This window comes from Euleptes europaea, chromosome 1 (genome assembly GCF_029931775.1).
Source record: "Euleptes europaea isolate rEulEur1 chromosome 1, rEulEur1.hap1, whole genome shotgun sequence".
Classification (NCBI taxonomy): Eukaryota; Metazoa; Chordata; class Lepidosauria; order Squamata; family Sphaerodactylidae; genus Euleptes; species Euleptes europaea.
Genome location: NC_079312.1, coordinates 20,508,792 through 20,535,786, shown reverse-complemented (window position 1 = coordinate 20,535,786; position 26,995 = coordinate 20,508,792). Strand labels below are relative to the sequence as shown.

Genomic DNA, 26,995 nt, shown 5'->3' with positions numbered 1-26,995 from the left:
ACTCAGGTCATAAGCAGAGCTTGGACTGCAGTATTGCAGCTTATCATTCTTCGCCACGGGGCTCCTATAATTATATTAGATGCTGTGAAACAGAGGCAGGGTAATACTGCTGCAGTCGTCTTGTTTGTTGGCTTCGTAGAGGCACCTGGTTGGCCACTGTGTGAACAGACTGCTGGATCTGATGGGCCAGCATGGCTGTTCTTATGTTCTAAGTCCCAAGTTTGATCTCTGGCATTTCTAGTTAGAGGATCTCATGTTTTATTTCTTTTAGGTTTTCTGACAAGGTCAAATGCTCTCCAGGGTGTTTAATTAAGTTACGTATTTGAAAATCTTTGCCTTTTTATTTAATAATAATGCTTTATTTCATCCATTTAAAAATATTTATGTACAGAACATAATTCACTTTTGTCCCCAGGCTCCACCCCCAAAATCTCCAGGTACTTCCCATCCTAGACCTGGCAACCCTAATCACTGATATAGATCACGAGACAAATAGTGAGCAGCTAAGCTTGGCATACGGGTCAAATATTCTCAGATTGATTGGTCAACAGATCACCTATTATTTAAGCCTTAAGCCAAGAATGCCATTGTGAGAACCACTGTCCGGTGACTTGTTCACATTTATAGAAACCTCACATTGTTAGAAAGTTATCACTATAGTTTGTTTCACCGTTACAGTTGACTAATTTGTTTCACCACTGGTGGTGGAAAGTGCCATCAAGTGTCAGCCAACTTAAGGCGACGCCGTAGGGTTTTCAAGACGAGAGGGATAGAAGTACTTTACCATTGCCTGCCTCTCCATAGCAACTCTGGACTTCCTTGGTGGTCCCCCATCCAAGTACTAACCAATGGGAGATCACCAAGGAAGTCTGACAAGCATTACAGTTAACTAATTTGTTTTTCAAATTAGCATTCCAGACCTGACAGCGATTAAAGTATGATTCGGTCATAAGGAGCCATTGGGGCGAAGCTACCATCTGTGGGATTATGACTGAACACCTCTATGTCAGAACCCCCCTAAGTGTAACAATACTGCAGCGATTAAAATATCGTCTTGCTTGTTCTAATTAAATGAATACTAAAAAAAAATACATGACCATAATTTTACCAGTCAAACCCCCAATCCTATTAGCATTTTTAAGAAGATCTGCAGGCAAGTCCTCTGGGCAGGGATAGAGGCGTGTTTTTCGCAGCTCATTAGAAAGTGATGGTGTTAAATATTTAGAATCTGTACGACCCCAGTTCCAAGTGGAGACCACAGCGGCAATAACAGCAATCAAATGGTTAACAGCGCCGGCCAGATGTCAAGTACCAATGCTCAATCGCAGGCCGGGGGTCATACTCCTGTACCCCACACCATTGACAGCCACCATCATTAGAGAGTTGGCCACTTTGTAGGAAAGTTTCAGTCTCTCGTAAGTCCTTATCAGGTTCATGATGACAAACCCCTGCTGGCAGCTTGCTGTGGAGGTGCAGAGACACGCTGCGACTGACGCGAGTTTACTCAGCACAGGAAACCTCTGACGCTCGGCGATGGCCTTTCTGCACAAGGCTGAGAAGGGAAGGTCCTGTGTGACAGTTTTAAATTCAAACCACTCCCTCACCAGTCCATCCTCACTGTAGCTCGACGTTAGAGAGCGCTCAAAATGCTTAGCTAAAGAAAGAATCTCTGTATTTCCAAAGCTGGCAAAATGGCAGCAGTCAGGCCAAGAAGCGGTATCAAACACCTCCATGTTTTTTAGTACCTGTAGTGATTTCTCAGAGTCAAACCTTTGGTGCAAATATTCCACTCCTGTCAGAATAATCTTTGCTCTATCAATTTGAAATCAGCAATTCCCAGTCTCTGTCGCCACCAAGGGGATGCCGCGGAAGTCTGCGTCCTTCACGTTAGTGTCAAACTCTGCCTCTTTCGGTCCTGGCTGCTGGAGAAGGTTTTCTAGCATGAGGTACGTGTTTTCTGGAGTGGAATTAACATTCCTAACACGTTTTCTTTTTGCAAAACTTCTGAGAGAGGCTTGTAAACATTAAGGAAATCTATCAAGAAGTGAGACATTTTTACAAAATGGAAACTTCCTAGGAACGTCAACGTCCCTTTTGTTTTCTGACCCTTGTGGCCACTGGATCTCGACAGCCGCTCCAGGTGTTTCACAACCGCGGGCAAGTTTTCAAGAAGGGCATTTAGGGTCCCTCTCTTGCTGGTGACCCACCGCACGTTGTTCAAGTCCATCAGCTTGGCAACCTTCTGGCCTAGACAAGAAGCCACCAACTGCAGCTCTCTCAGCCTTTCGGGGGACGCCTCGTAAAACCTGAACATGGCCCTGATATGCTTCTCACAGTCCTTGACAAAGTCAACGTGCTGGCAGCAAGCATCGACGACGGCAAATTGTAATACTGTGTAAGTGACACAGTGGGCTGGAGAGAGCTGGGGGACAATTTCTTCAAATTTTGCCACAACCTTGCTTTTGCAATCCACTATATTGGCCGCCCTACCAGTTCCTAAGCCCACTAGCTGCCCATCAGATACCAGGTTCAGTTCAAAATCTGTCTACCACATATAGGTGGAGAGGTGGTCTTCCAGAGATGGGGGTCCAAGGCCAGGAAAGGCTTTGTGATAGCCAGTACCTTAAACTGAACTCAGTCACTGATGGGCAGACAATGGAGTGACAGCAGAATGGGTGTAATATGCATGTTCCACCTAGCTCCTGATAATAATGGAGCGGTGGCATTCTGCATCAACTGGAGCATCCAAGTTGATTGCATTGGGGGAAAAACCTTTGGATGCAGCTGCATTAACTTGCTTCTCCAGCACCAATGCTGGGGGTCCAGTAATAACCCCATGGCTCTTAACCGAGTCAGCAAGGGTCAGCTGAACTCCATCAAAAGTGGAAAGCACAATGTTGAGCACAATGTCATTCAATAACTCAGGCTTTCCAACCAGCATTACCTCCATCTTATCTAGGTTCAGTTTCTATTTATTTTTTTACTTTCAGCCATTTAACTACAGCCCTGAGGCAGTGACACAAGACCTATACTGCATCCCCAGGGGGTTTGGATGGAGAGATATAGATCTGGATGTCATCAGCATACCGATAGCATCCACTGCCAAAGATATAATTTCTCCTAAAGGCTTTATATAGAGGTTGAGTAGCATGGAGGCTAAGACTGCACCCTTTGGAACCCCACAAGGCAACTCCCACGCTGAGGACAGCCAAGCTCCAACAGCAGCCCTCTGAATCTGATCCGAGAGGAACAATCTAAACCAATCCAAAGCATATCCCCGGATGCCTACTCCTACCTCCAAACAGCTCAACAGGGTGGTGTAATCTACTGTATCAGAGACTGTTTTGCCTCACTTTCTTCTCCCTTAAGACAATAAATATAATTACTAATTCACATAATGCATAATGATGGAACTCCATGCCACATGGTTCAGTGATGACCACTAGCATCAATGGTTATGAGTGGGGATTAGACATGTTCACAGAGGATAGAAGAAGAAGAGTAGGTTTTTATATGCTGACTTTCTCTACCACTTAAGGAAAAATCAAACCGGCTTACAATCACCTTCACTTCCCCTCCCCACAACAGACACCCTGTGAGGTAGGTGGGGCTGAGAGAGCTGTGATTAGTCCAAGGTCACCCAGCTGGCTTCATGTGGAGGAGCAGGGAAACCAACCCAGTTCACCAGATTAGGCTCCGCCACTCGTGTGGAGGAGTGAGGAATCAAACCCGGCTCTCCAGATCAGAGTCCACTGCTCCAAACCACCGCTCTTAACCACTACACCATGCTGGCTCTCCCATCAATGGCAACAGGTCCTTCAACGCAATTAATCACCATAGCTAGACGAAGCCTCCTTGTTCATTGGCATTATACCTACTGGTGGGCCTTTTGAGGCATCTGGTTGGTCACTGAAGGAAGCAAAACGCTGGGCTGTACAGATCATTGGCCTGATCCAGTAATGTTCTTCTTAATGTTCTAAATCTTTCCGGATTAATCCAAATAACTCCTAGTAAGTCATAAACAAAAGGGAACATGGTACATGGAAAACAGAGCCAATGGCAAGGCTAACGAGACTGCGTATGCTGGGCAGAGGAGAGCAGTGCTGTAGAACTAAGATTCAACTCGTGTCTTCCACATTACTTAATTCAGAATATCACCACTTAGTTAAAATTTTGTAGCAACTTGAAAAATAAGGTAAACCTCCTCAACCAATTATTCTCCACTTATATTTATTCTTCTCAACCTCTATGCTGAGATTTTTATTTCAGTTTTCTTGCTGTCTCTGGAGAAGAAAAGGAATTCGAGTATTCTCTTGGTTACAAACAATATTATGCACTAGGGTATTATTTTAAAGCTACTTGTACGTTTACACCTAGTAAGAGTTTTTGGATTCAAGGCAGATGTCGCCATAATAGCCTTGCATCTTAAAACAGCTCTAGTCAGACTCCAAATACTGCTGTTGAGAACAACAGGAAGTGAATTCACACTGGGGGTACATGAGGGATTTCTTCTAATGAAACTCCACTAAATATGTAAAATAGAATTTTTCAGTAGAGCATTTGTAAAATAATAGGGTTTGTCTGTAGACATTTTAGGCAATTTTCATTCCTTTCCTTCCTTCTTTCAAGCTCCCATGACCCAAAGGTCTTGAGCAGTAAATGGGGAGCCTTTATTTCTTTAAAGATAATATGCTGGAGAGATACTTGGCCATCGCCAATGTTGTTCTTGGATTTCTTTTTGCCAGCAAAAAGGGGACTGTTTTATCTTTTGTTATGGTGGCAGGTAATTTGATTAAGATAGGAGTAATCCATTGATTGCGATAATTGTATTGGGGGCATTCCAACATCATATGTGATAATGAATCCACTTTCTTCAAATCACATGGGCAAAGCCTATCTGAATAAGGTAAATTACCATTATATTATATTATTTAGTATATGCATTACTATCTTTACTCTGATCTGGGTGGCCCAGGTTAGCTTCATCTCATCAGATCTCAGAAGCTAAGCAGAGTTGGCTCTGATTAGAACCTAGATGGGAAACCACCAAGGAATGCCAGAGTCGATACACAGAAAATGCAGTGGCAAACCATCAGTTAATCTCTTGCCTTGAAAACCTTACAGGGTCACCATAAATCAGCTGCAACTTGACACCATTTTACACACACATTAATGTCTTTATAACTTTAGTTACTGTGCTTCTCTAATCCAGATTTTATCCACTGTTTGTATATATTATACTGTCTTAATACACTGTGTGATCATCTAAACTGCCTTGTGCCTCAGTGAGAAGGGAGGACTATAAATGAAGTAAATAAAAAGCCTTTTTAATTACTGTTATGGTGCAGCCACAATACAGAGCTGAGAAGCACCGCAGAAGAAATACAATGTTATCTACCACATTTGGCTTGGCAGCTACTAATCTCCAACATGCAGTGTATTTCTAATGGGATCATCAGAGACACGTGTTTTTCTTCCCACCTTTTAATGGCTTTTGTGACCTTATCCTGTTTCCCACCCCTATTTCCCTTCAACTAGTCATCCTTCACAGAACAGGAGGGGGAAAAAGATTTGCTTCTGATCCTTTTTGCTTTTTTAAATTTATTTTATTTTTTAAAAAGAAAAAAAAGTCCCACAAAGTCATGACATTCAAGTTGGTTATTGAATTTGTCTGTCACAGTCTGTGTTTCTGGGAATTAACAGAAATTGTTTATTATTAGTTTAAACCACACACCAGCGTAAGACTAAAAATCAGGCTGGAAGGTGACTGAAAGAACAGTCCTCAGGGGACGTCACCAAAATTAAAGTATAAGCAGCCCTGACTGGGGGTAAAGGGAGTTGACAGGTAAGGACCCTGGGCACCTGGACAGAGAAGATCAACGGATAGTTTTGACTGGGCTCTTGAAATTACTGGCGGCCTGAAGCTGCAACTGGTAAGCCATGGGATGGATCTTGAAGCCGTAAAGCCTGAAATGAAAAACAGGGCAGATTAGACTGGCGAGGAGAGACAGAGAAGAAAGCCCTACTCACAAACAGCCACAGTATTTCAGTAAACAGTACGTATCCCTATGTTAGGGTGGATGAGTTAGTCCCTAAAAGAAGGTGCCCACTATAGTGGAGCATCAAGAAGGATGGGATGTCTCAGATATTTATTTAAAAGGCTACTGACATGACCGTGGAGGAGTGGCAGAAGGCTTGCAGCTACAAGGTTGATGGAGAAGATTTTGGCTGCAGAGTTCTAAGGACAGCAAAGAATATTTAATTTTTTAAAAAATTGTTAGGTCCCTGCTGGTTGCCGGACTATGGGTTCAAGAGGCACAAAGAAAATCTGCCGATGAACATATTCCATGTTTAAAGGCCACCAGAGATGGAAACACAATTAAATCTTCCCACACGCAAGGTATCCTATAGATCTAATTCCCAATGTATAAGCAAGCTCCATTTGTATGAGTTTGCTTCTCTCAACAAGAAAAAAGGAGAGAGAATTTGCCTCTGGACTCCAGAGCAGGCTCGGAAGCATCTAAAGTGTGCAGGTTGAGTTGTGCGGCTTCTAAGGCCTTGCTCAGGAAGTGTGTGTGTGTTAAGTGCCGTCAAGTCGCTTCCGACTCATGGCGACCCTATGAATGAAAGTCCTCCAAAATGTCCTATCTTTGACAGCCTTGCTCAGATCTTGCAAATTGAAGGCTGTGGCTTCTTTTATTGGAAATGGCACGGTCCAAACCTGCATAAGGCACCTGAGATACACACCAGCTTCTGAGCTGGAAGGCTGCCTGCCCCTTAGTTTTTCAAGCACTGGAAATGCTGAAGGGCAACCCAGGTTACAAGCAGCATGCAAGTAAGACACACTCTTACATTTTTACACATTTTTCTCTCACTCTTTCTTCAAGGTACTCAGGGGCAGTCAACACGGATTCCCCTTCCTTAATTTTATCCTTACAGAAGCCCAGTCGTGTGGATTAAAACAGAGAATCAGACTGGCCTGAGATCACCTGGAGAGCTTCACGAGAGAGCAGAGATTTTAACAAGGGTGGCCCAGTTCCTAGTCCAGCAATAGGAACCACTACACCACATTGGCGTTCACAGCCTGGGCTGTGCCATCTCTTGGGAAGCAGCACAGACAGACTGCTTCTGGGCAAGGATGCCTCTAAGCTGCCAGCTGTTAGGGGAGGGAGGAATAGGTACAGGCAGGTCTCCAACTGGTCATTTCTGTTCTAATGATGAAGCAGGACTTCATTTCTGTGGCTACAAAGCCTGAACTCCAACTTCTTTCCCATTCAGTGAGGTTATGGAGGCCAATTCAAGGTTCTTCCTTCAGCCAATGATTACCCATACTCCCTTGGATCAAAGCCACCTACCATCTTTTGGAAGCTTACCTGGGCACAAACTGGTTGGCTGGCCGTTTCGGCCGGTACTCGGGGTGCACCATGAACAGCATGTGGGGGAAGCCAGTCCCAAAATAGGCCCCATCCGTATGATGATGGCGGGAAGATTTGGGGGTGTAGACATCCATGCACTTTGGGCAGTACAGTTTGACCATGGCCTCCCCAGGGATATCAGACAAGCCTAAGAGTGAAGGAGGAAGCAAAGTTCACAAAGAGACTACCCAAATAGGTACTGTAGCTTCTGGGATGAGCACCACTAGCATGGTTTCTAGCCCCAATCTTCTTTATAAACAATGGAATTCAAAAGTATCAATCTGAAATAGCCCATGCCTAGAGAACTCGAGACAAGTGTTCACAGCTCCCCACTTTATCCTCCTACTTGAGGACCTCCAGACCCCTACCATCTCTCCTCCTAGGTCCTCTCTAGCTCATCCAGTCCTTCATGAGGGACTCAAGACTTCTTACATGTAGTCCTCCAACTTCAGTTCCACCTCAGGTTTCCAGCCTTCACACCTTCAACAGGTGTATACTTACCAATAGGCAGCATGGGCTGGTTCTCACAATAAACCCGAGGACAGTAGCCAAAGTCTCCTTGCTGGTATTTTTCAAGCTAGGAATAAAAGAAAAAAGAATGTCAGCAATGAAGGGCCTCTCTGCTTCAAGGGAACTCAGCCACAAGGTAGGACTGGTAAACTCACTTAATCACCAGGGAAACATTCAAGGAGTGCCAGAGCCGAGCTGCCACTAGCCAGTTATTAATTTGATATCATGGTATATAGGATAAAGGGTGTTTTCCCTTCTCAGGCTCATTGCCTCTAAACTTCAAGTGGCCGCCTCTGAGACCATTCAGTTATAGAGTAACTCCTTACACAAAGTATAAAGATTGACACAGACACCAAATATTGTCTACTGTTGTTTTTCTTTTTAAATCCTGCCCTTCTTCCAAAGATCTGTAGGCAGCATAAAGTACCATCTCTCCCATGCACCAAGTACAGTCTTCAGGTTGTTACCTAGAAGCTATTCCCCCACTTAAGGTAGCATGCTTGGCATCAAGCCCAGCCTATGCTTTCCCTATAATAGTTCCCACCCCATGGAATGGGCTCCCTGAGGTGAGTAGGCAGCCAACTCCAGAGGTTTTGAAGGAGGCGCTTTATGGCTATTTGATTCACTAGGGCTTGTAATGGGGAATAAGATGCAAGAATTTGGGGGATTATTTGAGGGATTTTGTACTTAAGAGGCTCAGATCCTAAACTACATCCACTTCTCTCCAGGTGCTGGGCAGGAAGTCCCCTTCCAACAAGACTCATTGACAAACTTTGGTAAATGGAAGGGTCTAGTGTCAGAGGAAGCACACTCCCGAGCCGAGGGCCGCCTCCACAGCACCCAGAGATACGCGCATGCAGAACAAGGTACAAGATCCAAGCTAGAATGTTTTTAATTTTGGTTTGTAAGTCACCTTGAGCATAAAAAGAAAGGTGGGTATAAACGTTTTAAGAAATAAACATACATACCATCTGGGCAATGCCACGGTTTGTGAGGATATAGCGGGCGTGAATGAGCCCATACAGCATTTCAGCTGCCTGTTCAATCAAGTCACTCTGGTTAGGATTGTCCTCAAGTTCCTCATCTGCAAGAGGAGAGGAAGAAAGTGAAGGCCATGAAGAAGAAGGAAAGTGGAACCGTACAGGGATAGAGGGATGCCACGGATACAATGACAGAGAAGAATAAAGAGTCCCCACAACATTCATCTAGCCACCACTGAAACAATATTAATATTGACACTTTCTAAGACCAAATTCTACCTCAAGGATATCATATACAGTACAAGTCTTTCCATCTTGTGCTTCCTTCTTAGCTTTCCAAATTTTAATTAAATTCTTAATACAACAATGACAAAAAATATTCACCAATTTTAAAAGGTTTATAATACTTTTGGGAAGCAAATATCATGCACGTTTTATATTTTACACCAAAGTCTATATACATTTCAATCTGGCATACCCCAACAGAAAATTGTACTCCTGAGATATGTAGTTTCCAAGACAAAGTGTTCCAAATCCTTAACAAGTTATATCATTCCTACATTTTGCAAATTCTCAACAATCATCACTATATTTAACAGTAAACTGGCAAAGCCAAATTACTTGCAGATAAGGTAGGGGTCTGTACATATTAATGGCAGCTTCATGGGTGTGCAGAAAAATAGGATTCTCCGACCAGAACAAAAAGAGAAACCTCTAAAAGCCTGCCTGATGAGGCTTGAACGTGCTCTCAAAGGAACAGTGTTGAGAGCATCTGAGCATCATTTAAAGGAACAAAAGAAAGGCGAATGGGAGAAAGCCAACAAGCATGACAGAGTTTTAGAAGTATGGGGAGAGGATTTCCAAACTGCTCTCATGGGTCTTCAGCTTGTTGCTCCTAAAGGTGGCTGAAAATTTCCCCCTATTTCCAATTATATACCAGCAGCAGGGTAGATAAGCAAAAGCAGCACTGGAAATTTAGTGCACTGTCCGTCCCATAAATAGAAGGACATCTTAAGAACAGCCTTTCCAAGCAACACATTAACCCTAAACTACAGGGCTGTACTGAGATGATTATTCTCTCCTGTAACCGGTCTCTCACAGTGAATCAGCCTCTACTTGAAGAGAGGTCAGTATTTTATTTATTCCAGGTGTCAAGTGAAAACCTTGTATTCTCTGCCAAAGATCACTCGTGCTATCTTTTAAGATTTTTCTTTCATCACTCTTGAAATGATTAAATAGAAAAGAATCACAATGATTCAAAAACACTTGCATATGTCAATGATATTAGAAACAGAAAAGCATACAGCTGTGCCTTATCCTACCTATCTTAAATTTAAAAGATAAAACACAATTTCCAATATTCTCACCAAAACGCTTTCAGAAAGATTAGATAGTCTCTCTCACACAATTCAGATCTGAAAGATTCAGGGGCTATGGCTACCTTATATAGGCTCCCTCATGTGAAACTCACAAGACTGAATTCAAACGATTTAAATTGTTCCCTCTGAAGGCATGATGTAAGTGCCTCTAGGCTCAGAATGGATTTCCCATAGAAATCATTGTTTCAAACCTGTGATACGGTCATTTTTAGATTTAGTTCTGAACACAAAGCCATTTATTTACAGTTATCTTTCTCAAGTGTTAGTGAGAACATTGCTGAAACTGTTAAAAAGTGAACATATATTTGCAGGATTTGTCAGGCCTGCTTTGTTCAGTTAACAGAGTCCATGACAAAACTTTTGTACTGGTTATGTATGCCATATACTCAACACCCTTTGGATAACTCCAAGCTCCCTTGGGGTCAAATAACTTGTCAGACTTTCAGAACATTACATAACATTGTCTCTCACCTGGTTCCAAATCCAGTATCATATCCAAGGCCTGGCGATAATGGGGAACTTGCTCATTGAGACCAGTTAGATTGAATTTGTCCTGAATGTAATCTTCATCCACCTAGAACAGAGATACAAAGTAATGGAATCCTCAATCAACCAAGTTAGAAGAGTTGGTTTTTATATGCCGACTTTCTCTACCACTTAAGGGAGACTCAAAATGGCTTACAATCACCTTTCCTTCCCCTCCCCACAACAGGCACCCGGTGAGGTTGAGAGAGTGACTTGCCCAAGGTCACCCAGCTGGCTTCATGGAGTGGGGAAACAAATCCAGTTCACCAGATTAGCCTCCACCGCTCATGTGGAGGAGTGGGGAATCAAACCCGGTTCTCCAAATCAAGAGTCCACCGCTCTTAACCACTACACCATGCTAGCTCTCCTCAAGTTCTCAAACCTGCTCAACCCATTTGTGTCTCCAAAAGTCGATCTGGCTGCTAACTTCCCAAAAAGCCAACAGTTCTTAAGTGTTCTCTCACTAACCTATGAGGCCATTCAGGAAACCCAGTCCCCGGCAACCCACCCTCACTACATAACCTAGGAAATCTCACTGTCACTCAGACAACACACTTGACCAGCCCATCAGCAGCAAAACCCACGTCCCCTTCCAGGGAGCCCCTCTGCCCAACTCACCTCACAGAAGAACTCATTGCCGCGCAAGCCACAGAACCAGGAAATCCAGGACACCTCCTCAGAACTACTCATCTTCCCGTCCTCTAGAGACAGAGAGGGGCATCAGCATCCACGAAACCTCTCCCCCCGCCCCAATCATTTCTGTTTTCTCAATGAAACCAGGAAGTATCCCTGAATTTTTTTTAAAGTACTTCTCCTGGTGTAGCGATCGTCAGCCACTTCGCTCCCGCCCTGTTCCAGTGCTTAAAAAAATCCACCCTGCCGCGTTTGTACGTGTAGACCACCAGCAGAAGCAGATCCCACACCTTTCCCGCTATACTCGAACGATCACTCCCCAGCCCGTTAGGGCTAAAATAATCTGCATCACAAGTGAGCCTCTGGCCATACCCGGTCCCCGTGCACCCAGAAGCGGGGACACCCCTTTTCCCTTTCGTACTTCCGCGCACTGGAACAGGCCCCTCCAGCCCTCCCACCGCCTTGTCGCGGAAGCGCCGCGGCCGAAAAACCCTCTTGCTTTGCGCAGACCGGATCGCCCGATTTGGACCCCAATAACTCACCCCAGGGGGCTCAATCGCCTCGAGGAGAGGGACACGGGACGCAACCAAGCTTTGGACCGCTAAGGCCTCAGCCGGTTTCCACCGCGCACGCGCCTTTCTCCCCCAACGAAAGGGGACCGTCGCGCTTCGAGCTAGGGAAAGAGTGGGCGAACGAGAAAAGAACTACGAATCCCACAATGCAACAGCAAGGGAAATTCCAAAAGGCCATTGGGCTGCGGGGCACGCTGGGACTTGTAGTCCAAGCGCACCTTAAAGCCTGCGCAAAGAGGGTTCCGAGCGTCGGCAAAACTACAAATCCCAGGCAAAGTGAGATGGTGGCTCCGCAGTGACATCCTAGCCATAGACATACAGACCGTCATTCGGTATGTATTGTGCTCATCCGGTAAATGTGTTCCAAGCGCCGTTTGGGTTTAGGAGAAACGAGCAGTCGAGGTTTCCGGACAGCTGTAATGAACGAACGACCCGAAGTCAGACTAGGCCATTTCGAGAAGGCTAATCGGGTACCCCGAGGAATTTAATTAGCATGCGAAGGAGGTAAAGTCAAGTCCCTGCCGCGAAGACCATCCAAGAGCAAAGAAGCGACTGAGCCCTACTTTGGGCATCGCGGTCCAAGATCAAGTTTTTTCAGCCTTGGTTAGATTATCAATGAAAACTGGATCTCGGGGTGTGGGAGGGGGGAAACGGATGATGGAGGACGATGCATTTATAGTCTTATGGTGGATGAGTGTGTGAGATTGCTAAGGGTCCTGGAGGGATGCAGATTATATAGAGGATTGCAATTGCCTCCATAGAAAGGGGCAGAAAAGAGGGTGGGAGGAACCGATTCAAAACCGCCTGGAGGGTGAACACGCTTGGCTGTTCTTCTGTGAGGCAGTCAAGAGGGGACTACTGGAGAGCAGGCAGAGAATAAGGAATGTATTTAATATAGCCAGCAAAGGACTCGCTGGGAACCAGTTACACAAACAGTTGAGGGAAAAAAGAGGAAGAAAGTTTCTATAAGTAGAAAAGAGCAAGAGTCCAGTAGCACCTTAAAGTCTAACAAAATTTCTGGCAGGGTATGAGCTTTCTTGAGCCACGGCTCATATACCCTGCCACAAATTTTGTTAGTCTTGAAGGTGCTACTGGACTCTTGCTCTTTTCTACTGCTAGTGACAGACTAACAAGGCTACCCATCTTGCTTCTATAAGGAACAGATCAGTTAAGGAAGTGGTAGGGGCCCAAAAGGGGGGATGGTGTAATTGATCTATGAGATAGCAAGGAATTAAAGGGGGAAATTAATTATTGAGACACATGCACAAGGCTAGTTTTTAAACAAGTCTCTGAAATGAGCCCCCTCCCTTCTCCCTGATTGAGGTCAGTTTTTGTCCTGTCTGTATTAAAGCTTGTCACCTTCAGGGTGCATCCACAATTATGAAGCTTTGGCTGTGGACACCCACCCCCCTCTCATCCTGATCTGATCTCCCTGGAAGCCTCCCCTTGGTGCTGCCCTCTCCCCTGCCCAGAGAACAGACACTGCCTGACGGCTGTGCACCTCCTGCATACAGAGGGAGTGCAAATAGAATAATGTGCACGATGGAGACACGGAGGTTTTCCATAACAAGGGCCCCCATTGCCTGTGTCACTGGTATAAGGCCTGTGATTTGTTGTGCCTGTCCTGTGGGTGGCAAATGGGGACTGGGTGCCACTGAATGGGCCCGTCCACAACCTCCCTGGATCAGGCCTGCTGGGTGGACAGTGGCAGGTTACTGCACTCAGACCTGATTGCAGCATGACCTTGTACGTGCCTTACCATTTAAACTGCACGGCAACACGTGCAACGTTAGCATACTGGTGGGGGCTACTACAGAGAAGGCACGTGTACAGGCAGTTGTTGATTTTGCCCATTTGCAGGTTGGCACCTAACAGAAGGCCCTGCTCAGATGAGCAAAGCTATTGTGGCAGAGCATAAGGGGAGAGACAGTCTTGCAGATATGAGAGTCCAAGGCCATGAAGGGCTTTGTATGTAATAGCCAATACTTTAAGTTGAGCCCAGTAACTGACAGCCAGCCAGTGGAGAGACTGCAGGATGGATGTAATATGCATGCTCCATCTAGCACCCAATAATATCCGAGCTGTGGCATTCTGCATCAACTGGAGTTTCCGAACTGATTTTGAAGGGAGAACAATATAGAGTGCATTACTGTAGTCTAGTCTCAGTGTCACTGTGGCCTGGATCCAGGTGGCCAGATCAGCCTTCTTAAGCTGAGGGCCCATTTTTCAAGCTAGGCTGAGTTAGAAGAAAGCCTTTTTTGCAAATGCATTAACTTGCTTCTCCGGCAATAATGTAAGGTCCAGTACAACCCTGAGGCTCTTAACTGAGTCGGCAAGGGTCCACTTAGCCCCATCAAAAGTGGGGAACATAATGTCCCTCAAGACCTCTCCTTTCCCAACCAGCATTAATTCTGTCTTTCCAGGGTTTAATTTTTTTTTTTTTAATTCTCAGCCATTTAACCACAGCACCCAAACAGCAGTTTAGGTCTTCTGCATCACCAGGAGATTTGGATAAGGATATATAGAGCTGAGTACCGTCAGCATACTGATGGCAGCCAATCCCAAAACTACCAATGATTTGGCCTAAGGCCTTTACATAAAGATTGAAGAGCATGGGAGATAGGATTGCACCCTGTGGAACCCCACAAAATAGATCCCACACAGATGAAAACTGGTCTCTAACGGCAATTCTTTGGGTCCAGCCCATGAAGAATTATTTGAACCAATCCAACACACAACCCCTGATGCCTACTTCTCCTTCCAGGTGCCTCAACAAGATGGCATGGTCTACTGTGTCAGAGGCAGCAGATAAATCCAATAAGAGCAACAGGGATGCCTGATCTTTGTCTATGTCTAGACCAGGGGTCTGCAAACTGCGGCTCCCGAGCCACATGCGGCTCTTTGGCCCGTTGAGTGCGGCTCTCCGAACTTGGTTCGGAGCCCCTGCTCTCGCGCCCGCTCGCGCCAGCAGCCGGGCTGCAGAGCCGGCGCACCTGAGAGAGAGAGAGAGCATGAGAGAGCAGCCGAGCAGGCGTGCTGTCTCTCCCCCCCCCCCACACCGCCGTGGAGAATGGCCAGGTCCCCCTTTCCCTTGCCCTCAATGGTTGGGAGGCTAAAGCCTCCCCTCCCCTCTAGCCGCGCAATTGCTGGGCGGGAGGCTCGGCTGTTCCTGCCCCCCCGCCTATCAGCTGTTGGGCGGGGCGGGCTTCCTTTGGTAGACCTGGCCTCCGGCTGAGTCCCATTGGGAGGCCATGTCTACCCACTGGCTTTCTTGGCAGCAGACCTGGACTCCGAGGAGGGGAAAAAGTCCCCCTTCAGAGGCCAGGTCTACCCATTGGCTTCTATGGGCCTCCGGAGGCCAGGTCTACTGCCATGAAAGCCAATGGGTAGACCTGGCCTCCCAATGGGACTCAGCCGGAGGCCAGGTCTACCAATAGGCTTTTATGGCGATAGACCAGACCTCCAGATGAGGACTCCAGATGGGGAGGGGGAAATGGCAGGGACTTACAATTTAATTTTTATCAATAAATAAGATCACTATTAAGTATGATATCAAGTTTTATTCAGTGTACCTATAGTTTAATTAAGACTTAAAACTTTAATTAAAGTTTATTAAGTTAATAAATACTGTACCTACCTATATAGTTTAAGTTTAAGAAATTTGGCTCTCAAAAGAAATCTCAATCGTTGTACTGTTGATATTTGGCTCTTTTGACTAATGAGTTTGCCGACCCCTGGTCTAGACGGAAGTCATCCACTAAAACCAGCAGAGCCATCTCCGTCCAATAGCCCGGTCTGAAACCAGACAAAAAAGTGTCTAGAGCAGATAAGTTATCCAAAGAGACCTGGAGCTGGTCTGCTACAGCTCTCTCAATCATTCTCTATAGGAAGGGCAAATTAGAGACAGGGCAATAACTGGCTATATCATTTATCTGTAGGGATGGGGTTTTTTAGTAGCAGACGGATAACCGCCTCTTTGAGTGGCTGAGGGAAGGTGCCTTGAGTTAGTGATTGATTCATAATATTTTGTGTCAATTTAGTTGGTCCTGATAAGAGGCATTTCGTTCTTGTACTTCTGCCCATATTCTCTAAGCAAACAACTGTGGAATGGCCTGATGGCTTTCAGAAGGTGTGATACCAGTGCAATAAGTGGCCCCTGTAGCAAAGGCAGAGTAGTTATATATTTTGCCAGTAGAGTTGCCAACTCTGGGTTAGGAAATGCCTGGAGATTTGGGGGTGAAGCCTGGGGAGGGCGGGGTTTGGGGAGGGGAGGGACCTCAGTAGGGTATAATGCTATATATAGTCCTCCCTCCAGACCAGCCCTTTTCTCCAGGGGAACTGATCTCTGTTGTCTGGGGATCAGCTGTAATTCTGGGAGACCTCTAGGCCCCACCCAGAGGTTGGCACCCTTATTTTGGAGTGGTCTACAGTCATATCTAGTCCCTGTTCCAGTAAGTTACCATCTCTGATGCTGGTACTGCTTCGCCGGCTCATTCTGTCTGCAGTGACAGTCCTCAGCATGGCTGTCGTAGTTTAGATTCCTCTGTCAATTAGCCATGCCTGCGGAAAAGCATAGGTAAAATAAATATTCCTACAGAGCACACACAAATTATATGACTAAAATCACGTGGGACCTTTCTCACCAAATATCCATTTTTGAATATTTTACTTCTAGTTTTCAACAAATGTCACTAAGGTACAGAATATTATTTAATTTTGGTTGGTTTCTTTGTTGGTTTCTTTTTTTTTTTTTTTACATCGTGCGTCTTGTTAGTTTTTTAAAAATCTCTGCTGTGCGGTTAATTTTTTCTCATTTGTTACTTATCTGGTGTGGATGTTTTAACTGCTTTATCTATTGATTGTTCTTATACCAATGCATCCGTATACGGGATTAGTTAGCAACTTCGCATTAAGCTCACAGCATTTATGTGTTTTAAATAAACAAACAGCAATTTGGAATAATATTTTTCCATATCCTGATGTCTGTTATATATGAAAAACTAAAGCAACAACTTGGATCACTTGGGGAAATTATCTTACAAGCGTAGCTGGGGCATAGGGCTCTTTTTTGGCCAAGCCAGGCGTTTTTAAACTAAATTATCCCATTGGGAAGCCTGAACTTCAGAGAAAAGCGGAGCTGTGGGGAAGCCAAGCGCGGGTATGCAAATTAGATTAACGGCCGCAGCGAAAACGGTTACACCGGGAACGCCGCCCGCTTGGGGGAGGGGGTGGGAAGCGGGAAAGTGCACGAGGCGGCAGAGAAGGGATGAAAACAATACAATTCCCCCCTTCTGCCTGAGCGCGCATGCGCCGCCGTCTCTGCCGCCACCGAGGCTTTCCTAACAGTACAGTGTCGCTAACGTCCAACGCGCATGCGCTGAATCCCGTCCTCTCAGGGAAACCCCCTCTTCTCTCTCTCTCCCCCCCCCCCGTTTTGAAACATTCCAGTACATTTGATATCCGCGCCTTTCATGGCCAGTTAGGGCCACGTTGATTCGTCAACTTACTCCGGAAGCTGCCGCGCGGCTAAATGAGGGCGGGGCCTCCCGAAGCGCCCAAACCCGCCTGGCCACGCTGCTGCCCATGCGCGGCGTTGTCGCCTGTAACCAGGCAACGCTCCCGGGCCCATTCGTAGAGGAGTCCTCTCGATGGTCGGCTGTGACGTTTGGGGGCGGAAGCCATAGAGAGGAAAAACAAGATGTACCGAGTAAACTTCCGGTTAAGATGACCGCCGCCTTTGGGTCAGGCCAGTTGGACCCGCGACCCGGAAAACTGGTAAACCTGGTGTGTGTGTGTGTGTTTCTTAGCTGGAAGTGGTCATAAGAACGGTGAGTCCTGTTCAGATTTTTTCCGTCGTGGTTCCGGAAATCGTCGGTGCCTGGTTCTCTATGGTATTTTGGAATGTTTGGGGAGGCTCGCGGGGGTGGGGGCTCCTGAGTGATCAAGGCTTTGCCTAGCAGTTGAACTCGCAATGGACCAGACAGTGAGTATTTATTATAGTGTTTTTATTATTATTATATTATTATTATTATGTATTTATAATATTTATAAATTTATTATTATTATTATTATTATAGAGTATTTATTATAGTGCTGGACTAGGGCTGGAGAGACCTGGGTTCGAATGACCACTCTGGATTACTGTATGTTCAGGAGAACTTGTGGCGACTCCCCTCCCCCATCCCAGGGCTGGGAATATTCTGCACCTACCCAGCTGGGGCACCTGACACAGAATGTGACATGGTTTCCTGAAGTTCAGCAGCTTTGATTTCTCAGCATTTCTAGCCCTGACGGTTGTGGCGCTTCAAGATGTGCAGATTCACCTGGCGAAGTCTCAGATTGCTGAAATGGGGGCAGAGACGGATTTTAGGTACCAGAGGGCTGGGTTTCTGCTCTGTACAACACTTTCCCTCTTTCCATTAGTACATTAAGTTATGTGCAAATCAGGTTTGCAGTGGCATCATACAGAGGAAAGCATTGTTGTTGTTTTAATCATAGAGCCATGCATCTGTGTGCACCAAGAATAAAAGAGGGGTCCCAATCTGTTCCATTGCCTATTTCACAGTACTTTAAATTTTGTATAGTTCTGGTTTTGCCAATTCACTGGGAACGACATGAAACTATGTGTGGTCCTGAAGCCACAACCACTGAGATATCCAATTCAGCAACCTCTGTAGCATTTGAGATTTCAGCAAACGTTTCTCCCGTCCTTTAAACCCCACTTTTACAGCCCTAATCAGTAGGATTTTTTTTTATGAAAGTTGAAGTCTTCCGGAAGCTGAATTCTGCAACCGTTTGCCATGCCGTGCTGCGGATTTGTTGCCTATGCATAGATCTATATCAACCTCTGACTCTCTTCCCCCTTGACAGGCTGAGAAACCCATGATTACAGTTTTCATTTCATAGCCAGCCCTACTCGGTATTGCCATGAACCGTGGCCCGCAACTGATCGCTTTCACGCGTGCCCGGGAGGAATCGGATCTCTGGAGAGATGGGCACGTTCAGAAAAAAAGCCACCAAGTCACCCCTGTTGTTGGCCAGGCGGAAGGGAACACAGGTGGAGAAACGGCACGTAGCTTCTATGAGAGCCTGTTACTTTCAAGTGATCCTGGAAAAGCCTCACAGAGGAAACGCAAGGTGCGTTCTGCGCGCCCGCCAGTCCAGGAAGCTCCTTGCACCCAGCACCAGCCTGCGCAGACAGACACCCGCAAAGGAAACCAGCTCTTGAAAGCTGCCCAAGATGGGCACCTGAAGGCCATGAAGACATTGGTGGAGAAGGACAGGTGTGACGTGAACTTTAGAGACGATTATTATTGGACAGCCACAATGTGTGCGGCTTATGCTGGGCAGGTGGAGGCTGTGAGGTACCTTCTGAGCCACGGCGCTGCCTGGGTGGGGGTTTGTGAGACGCAAGGCCGGGATGCTGTGGATTTGGCGGAAGAAGCGGGGCACCAGGAAGTGGTGGAAGTCCTCCAGGAAAGCGGAAGGCCCTGTGTGAAGCAGGAACCCTCCAGGTGAGTTTTCTTGTTTCTGCAGGTCTGAGCAGTTGCCTTCTCAAGGGGGGAAAGAAAGAAAAGAAAATCTTACAGGGCAGAGTGGGAATTTGAACTCTTTGTCCAACGCATTAACCACTACACTATGCTAACTTTTGACAATTGCTTTGCTGTATTCCACTGATAGATTGGTTGATTTTTATTTTACTTCATTTGTACCCTACCTTTCTCCGTAGTGGGGACCCAAAGTGGCTTACTTTGTTCTCTCCTCCATTTTATCCTCACAACAACCCTGTGAGGTAGGTTAGATGGAGAGTAGATCCAGGGTTGCTTTACCCTGTTTTATGTAGAGATTTATACGCTACTTTTCTCCCCAATCGGGACCCAAACCAGGTTATATCATTCGCCTCCTCCATAGAGTTGAAAGCAACTCTGTGAAGCAGATTAGGCCGAATGTGTATGACTGGCTCAAGGTCACCCAGCCAGCTGCTGTGGCAAGTAGAGATTCTAACCTTTGTCTCCCAGATCCTAGTCAGGCGTTCTGATCCCTGCGCTGATCTCACTGGCTTTGATAGGCTAGCTACGTTATTAAACCCCCTTTGTTTTGTGATGGGGGTATTTTCCACCCTCCCTATCTGTGCTACTTCCACCTTCCTGGCTTCTCATAAGTAAATCTTTGCTGCCAGTGCAAATATAACATTGAAATCAAGTGGGCTTAGAAGGGTGTAACTAGGATGGCACAGTCAAACAGCTGTGGGCAGGTAGTAGCCCAACCCTTTCATATCCCTGACTAATATTCCTCTCCAACTCTGTCTATATCCATCTTCTAAAACAGGGTGGGTGGGGGACAACTTTGAGCCCACAGATGTCCCAATTTCAGAATATTCCTTAATTTAGGCTTTGGGGTCTCCTGACACCTTCAAGCTCCTCTGCCAACTAGCTTCACTTCTTTTGCACTTCTTGTATAAGAAAACAAGCAAGAAGCAGCTTGGCACCTCTCCGCCATGCCTGGATGCTAGCACCTCAAAGAGCCCCCATCCCCAAGACGTATTTTGTCTTGGATTGGCATATGTATAAGGTTTTGGTTTCCATGATCTCCTTTGGGGAATTAACCTTTGGCTGAAAATCTTGAGTAAAATTACAAATCCCCCATTATCCCTGAACCTGTGCTAATCACAAAACCCAGACCATCCTGAGAAGAGATAGTGGGCCTCTTTATACTCAGGGGACTCCCTGTGCATGTAGAAAAACATGGGTTTGTCGTTTAACCAAAAGGAAAAGGTGCTGAGCTGCCAAGAACCTGTGTGATGAGGAAGAAATATGTTTGTATGTGTGAAAGTGAACATGAGAAAGGCCATGCTGGATCAGACCAAGGGGAGGGGCTGTGGCTCATTGGTAGAGCATCTGCTTGGCATGCAGAAGGTCCCAGGTTCAATCCCCATCATCTCCAGTTAAAGGGACTAGGCAAGTAGGTGATGTGAAAGGCCTCTGCCTGAGACCCTGGAGAGCCACTGCCGGTCTGAGTAGACAATACTGACTTTGATGGACCAAGGGTCTGATTCAGTAGAAGGCAGCTTCATGTGTTCATGTGTTCCATCAAGTCCAGCAGTCTGTTCACACAGTAGCCAACCAGGTGCCTCTAGGAAGCCCACAAACAAGACGACTGCAGCAGCAGCAGCACCTAATATAATAGGCATACTCCTCTTATCCTGGAGAGAATAGGTATGCATCATGACTAGTAGCCATGGATAGCCCTATTCTCCATGAACATGTCTACTTCCCTCTTAAAGCCTTCCAAGTTGGCAGCCACCACCACATCCTGGGGCAGGGAGTTCCACAATTTAACTATGTGTTGTGTGCCTTATACTGAATCGGACCCTTGGTCCATCAAAGTCCATATTGTCTACTCCGACTGTCAGCGGCCCTCTAGGGTCTCAGGTCTTTAGGGTCTTTCACATCAGCTACTGTCTGATCTTTTTAATTGGGAATGCCGGGGATTGAACCTGGGACTTTTTCCATGCTGAGCAGATGCTCTGCCACTGGGCCATGACTTCAGGAGGCTTGGAATGCTGAGAGCAGAGAGTGTCAGTTAAAGGGATGGGAAGGGGCAAGAGATGGGAAACCGGCCTGCTGAAGACCCTGATGACAGAATCCTGGAATGGGAGGTTTGGGGGATTTGAGTAGGATTTCCAAGTGGTTTCCCCCTTCCCACAATTGCTGGTGGGCCCCAGCTTGTTAATAAATAAGGTTTTTCAGTTACTCAAAAGATATTGCTTATTCCTTTACTGCTTTATCACCTGGCTGGGTATGTTTAGCATTCTTTCTCCTACCGTGTCCAGCCAGGATGCTCCTGGGAAGCTCTCGAGGAGAACATGGTGGAGATAGTCGTGCCCTGAGCTCAGTCCCTGGCAGCAGAGGCATAGTGCTTCTGAACATGGAGGCTCCTTTTAGCAATGTTGTTCACAAATGTAAACAACTCCCCCTTCTACCCCGTGGGCCACTTTTCCTCAATCAATTTCCTCTCCTTTCTGCAGTTCACAGATGCCACCGGAGAGAAAATACTGTGCCGTGTGCCAGACTCACTACAACGAGGACACCGTGGCCCTCCACGAACGCTCCACCGCCCACCTTTTCAATCGGCGCGACCCCCTGCCCCCGACGCGGTACCACATCCCTGAGAACAACGTGGGCTTCCAGCTGATGGTCAAGGGGGGCTGGGACCAGAAAGCCGGCTTGGGACCGGAGGGTACAGGCCGCAAGTTCCCGATCCAGACAGTTCTCAAGCGGGATCAGAAGGGCCTGGGCTTTCACAGCAACCTCAAGCCAAAGGTTACCCACTTCGATGCCCATGACCAAAGCGCTGTGGAGCAGCCCAGAGGCCAGTGGCCCAGGACGGAAAGGGCCGCCACTGTGGGGAAACGGGAGGCTCGGCGCCGGGAGGCCAAAGCTAAGGCTTGGGAACGCAACCTCCGCACTTACATGAACCTTGACCTTTGAACTCTTGCTGGACAGCGGAGCGTTGTGAACCAGTTACACCTTCCTTTGCCTCAGAGGAAGTTAGAGGCTTGGGATTGGACTGGTAGAGATCTGGAAGAGAAGGATGCCAGGAACTGCTTCCCTTGGGCAGCCAGGGAGGGGCGCTAGAATGATTATCGCCTTGCGTGGCTTTGACGTAGGGTGGAGCTTTTGTGTAAAGCTTTAAAAGTGGATCAATAAATAATGTGTCAAATTAGTAGGAGGAGTCTTGAGGCTTTGCGATAGTGGTCAAACGTTTCTCCCTTGTCCAGGCAAACCATCTGGAGGCTCCCCTGCGACTCCAGATATAACAGCTAAAAGGAAGCTGTTCAAATTTTTCTAAGCAGAAAGGGCCACAACAGTTTTCGAATAAAATGATTGCATTTGGTTACCACAAGTTGTCTGTGTTGACGTGAAGGGGCAGCTCTCCATCTTAAAAATTTAAAACTATCTCCTGTGGTAATCTGAATCCTGTGGCCCACATTTTTTAAAAATTAAATGAATTTCCTGATGTGGATATTCTCACTGATTTGCATGTTTCTGTTTTTGCAAGGAGCTATCTACCACCCCACCCTGCCCCTGGAAACGTTATCTTCTCACCCCTTCGGCTTCTCAGATTTCAGTCAACATGTACACGCTTTCAAGCCACACAAGGAGGCCTGAGGCCTAGAAACCTGCTTGCAGAAACAATTAGAATCATAGAGTTGGAAGGGTTCACCAGGGTCATCTAGTCCAACCCCCTGCACGATGCCAGAAATTCACAACTACTGCCCAAACCCCCAGTGACCCCCTACGCCAGGGGTGGGGAACCTTTTTCCTGCCAAGAGCCATTTGCACATTTATAACATCATTCGGGGGCCATACCAGGTGTAGATTTCCTGGTGCGGGGGGAGAGGCTAGGGTTGCCAGGTCTCCAGCCACCACCTGGAGGTTGGCAACCCCAGGGGAGGCCACACAGAGAAGGCCTGCAGGGCACCCCCGTTCCCCCCCTCCCAGGCAGGAGGGCAGCCAGCAGTGGGCACTAGCAAATGAGGCGCCAGGGGGGCGCAGCCTGCAGTCGATCGGCAAGTGAGGAAGGAAAACAGAGAAAGAGGGAGAAAGAGAGAAAGGGAGAAAGAAATGGAGAGGGGGAGAAAGAAAGAAAAGGACGGAGGGAAAGAGAAAAGGATGAAGGGAGACAAAGAGAGAAAAAGAGGGAGATAAAGGAGAAAGAGTGACAGAAAAAGAGGAAGAAAAGAGAGAAAAGCCTCCCCCCCACACACACACACACCCTGCAGCACATGGAGCCCTGAGCGACTGGGCTCCAGTCTACGTGCCCTCCCCCACCCCAGAGTCCATAAAAGGCCCCCCTGAAGCCCGATCGGCTCCCACATGCATGATCTGCCACCAGGAGCCGTCTGCCTCTTCCCCCTCTCGCTTCTCAACAGCCGACAGGCAGCGAGAAGGGCTTACAATGTGCCACGGTGTTCCTGCACGCTGCGGCTGTAGGGGGCAGCCTTGGGGGAAGCGTCCCTCCCCTCTCACCGACCAACAGCTGACAGTAGGCGAGAGGAGGTCCAAAGGGCACTGCAGCGCCCCTGTAAGCTGCGGCCCAAGGAACACCCTCGGGGAGGGCCACCCTCCGCCCCGCCTCTGTGGCTGGGCCCGGAGCTCCCAAGGGCCACAAAAGCCCCCGGGCCTGAGGTTCCCCATCCCTGCCCTACGCCATGCCCAGAAGATGGGGGGGGGGGGACCCTCAGGATCCCTGGTCAATCTGGCCTGGAGGAAGATTGCTTCCTGACCCCAAAGTGGCAATTGGCACTACTCTGGCCATGCAAGAAAGGGCCACAAGAGCCAAACACTTATGCAACCCTCCCTGCCCTCCCTCTCATGATCTGCCTAAGTTCACAGAATCAGCATTGCTTGACCGATGGCTATCTAGCTTCTGCATAATGTTACAGATGAGATTTTCAGGACACTGGGGGTTGGGAGCATGGCCTCCTTCGGAGCATTTAAAGACTTTTCTCTGAATGTTTGGCTTTCGTTTTTTTTAAAATAGCAAGGTATAAGGAATAGCATGCAAGCAGTATTCTGTGCAACTGCTTGCTCTAAAACCCTTTCTGGCTCCTGCTGCTCTTGCCAGCCAATGTTAAAAAGCCTGGAAAAACAGGCAAGTGCTACGCATTGAATGTATACCTTTGATTACAAATCATTTTCATAACCTATGATTCAATTAAAGAGCTGTTAACACACTGGCCACTTGTGATTGAGTACTGCATTGATTCACCCCCTTAGGCTCCCTCACCACAAGGTTTCAGATCACAGGTCCGAATTATCACTCAGTTCTGACATTCACTGGTTGATTTTGGGCCAGGTTGGGCAGGAGTTGCTCATAAATGATTGGACGCTGCCATCTTCTCTTGCGTCCAAAGTACCGGAGACAGGCAGGCCCACTGGGTTTGAGGTATACAATCAAAGATTTGGGATGCAGCACACTAATCTGGTTTAAAGAGATATTTCCTAACTAAAGCAGTTCTGATGAGCACTCAGCTTAACGTTTCCTTAACACTTTGAAGGAAGGAGATGTTGCAGTTTCCAAAGGGAGCTTGTTTAAATGGGCAAACTCTTACATTGTTTGGAAGTTTTGCATAATTCTCAGTGTGCTCTCCTGTTTTATATCCCCGTCTCTTGCCCTTTTCTCTGTGGATTGAGTTTACAGTTCTCTTCCCACAACTGTCGGAGATCTTTTTGAAAACTTGAAAATAGAAAAGTCCACCCAGATATTCTTTCTAGACGTGACTTTCTCTCTGGGTCTTGCTTCAGGAACCCTGATCAGCCTTGCGTGTTTTCAAGCTCTGTTTTTCCTTCCTGTATTGCCCGTGTCCTGCCCTGACCTGGATCGGCCAAACTAGCCGGATCTCGTCAGATCTCAGAAGCTAAGCAGGGTCGACCCTGGCTAGTATTTGGATGGGAGACCACCAAGGAACACCTGGACTATCACTCAGAGGAGGGCAGGGAGCTGTTCCTGTTGGCAGCAGAGGTTAGGACTCGGAATAATGGGTTTAAATTGCAGGTGGAGAGGTACTGCCAGGATGTTAGGAAACTTTTTTTTTACAGTAAGAGTTGTTCGACAGTGGAATCAGCTACCTTAGGGAGGTAGTGAGCTCCCCCTCACTGGCAGTCTTTAAGCAGAGGCTGGACAAACACTTGTCAGGGATGCTCTAAGCAGATCCTGCATTGACCAGGGGTTTGGACTAGATGGTCTGTATGGCCCCTTCTAACTCTATGATTCTATATGGAGGCGGGCAATGGTAAACCACCAACGAATTTCTCTTGCCTTGAAAACCCTACCAGCGGTTGTCATAAGATGTGACTTGATGGCAAAAACAAAAAAAATAGACTGTGTCCAGTCTTAAGTTTCTCAAGGTGTGTGTCCCTATGTCCTCATGTAGGATCCAAGGCAGCAGAGACTGTAGTATAAAGCTCTGTGAGACCTTTTGCTATTGTCCCCTTACTATTCTCGATGCAAACCATGGGGTGGCACAGTTCACTCTTGGTTTACTGTTGGTGGAGTAAACGTGGGTTTAATTTTTGGCCGAGGGAGCTAGGGTTGCCAGCTTCACCGTGGGAAATTGCCGGAGAGTTGGAGACAGTGTTGTGGGAGAGTAGAGAGTTCAGCGGGGATGTGATGCCACAGATTCTTCCCTCTGAAGTTTCCACTTCTTTTGGGGACATGGATATATGTAATCTGGATATTAGCTGTAATTCTGGGAGAAACCCAGGCTGCACCTGGAGGCTGGCAACCTCAGAGGGACACATCTCCTTTTTAAATAAAATCGTTGCTTTAAAAGCTACTTGATGGCCCTGGACATGTCCACTGCTCCCCACAAAGGAAATGAGAGGTTAACAAACTTAGCACTGAACTGACCAAACAATGTTAGAGATCCAGAGTTGATGTGAAAAACAGCGGTGTAGTTGAGTTTACCAGGCTTCCTGCCACTCTGAGCAGCATTGGGGAAAAGAAAAGAAAAACTGCCACCAGATTCTGTGTCGGTATGTCACCTCCAGGTACAACCCGGAAGGGACAATGGGTAGCTCTAGGGATCACCATAGAGGTTCCAGCAATTCCTAGAGCAACCTGTTGTCACTTCTGGGTTGTACTTCGAAGCGATATCAACAACATTGCTGATGTCACTCACTCCCCCGTATCCCCACCTCCAATTCTCCCACTGTCTACTATGCATAGTAGATATTTTCTAGATAATATAAGATGCCTGTTTTCTGCTCTGAACTGTAATACACCGCTCCCACATTGCTGCATGCATGCAAGCCAACATAGCAAACATGTAGAAATTAAGTAATGAAAACAATATACATAATAGGTACCAAAAATCCCCACATGTCTACCCAATCATAAAAAAACTTTGAAATTCAGGACTCTGATTCACTTTGTTGTCAGGTCCATTCTTCACACAACCTTCAACCATATTGAGT

General features: G+C 46.8%; 3 protein-coding genes across 3 annotated transcripts; 1 reads left to right on the top strand and 2 right to left on the bottom strand.

Moving 5' to 3' along the window:
- Nucleotides 1–1,284: 1,284 nt before the first annotated feature.
- Nucleotides 1,285–2,950, bottom strand: LOC130473175 (zinc finger protein 862-like). The gene is given in 4 exon segments (XM_056844707.1): nt 1,285–1,352; nt 1,355–1,812; nt 2,208–2,391; nt 2,773–2,950. Coding segments are annotated over 4 exon segments (888 nt in total).
- Nucleotides 2,951–5,584: 2,634 nt separating this feature from the next.
- CSNK2B (casein kinase 2 beta) lies at nt 5,585–12,057 on the bottom strand. Its single transcript, XM_056867099.1, has 7 exons — nt 11,985–12,057; nt 11,428–11,510; nt 10,756–10,858; nt 8,894–9,009; nt 7,917–7,992; nt 7,374–7,563; nt 5,585–5,967 (listed from the first exon to the last, which is right to left on the bottom strand). The coding sequence occupies exons 2-7, from the start codon at nt 11,497–11,499 to the stop codon at nt 5,877–5,879; spliced, it is 648 nt and encodes a 215-aa protein (XP_056723077.1). The 5' UTR covers nt 11,500–11,510; nt 11,985–12,057; the 3' UTR covers nt 5,585–5,876.
- A 6,858-nt stretch (nt 12,058–18,915) lies between these two features.
- On the top strand, nt 18,916–22,549 carry GPANK1 (G-patch domain and ankyrin repeats 1). The gene is made up of 2 exons (XM_056867098.1): nt 18,916–19,528; nt 22,042–22,549. Exons 1-2 carry the CDS (start codon nt 18,942–18,944, stop codon nt 22,502–22,504), a joined length of 1,050 nt encoding a protein of 349 aa, XP_056723076.1. The 5' UTR covers nt 18,916–18,941; the 3' UTR covers nt 22,505–22,549.
- The last annotated feature ends 4,446 nt before the right edge of the window (nt 22,550–26,995 follow it).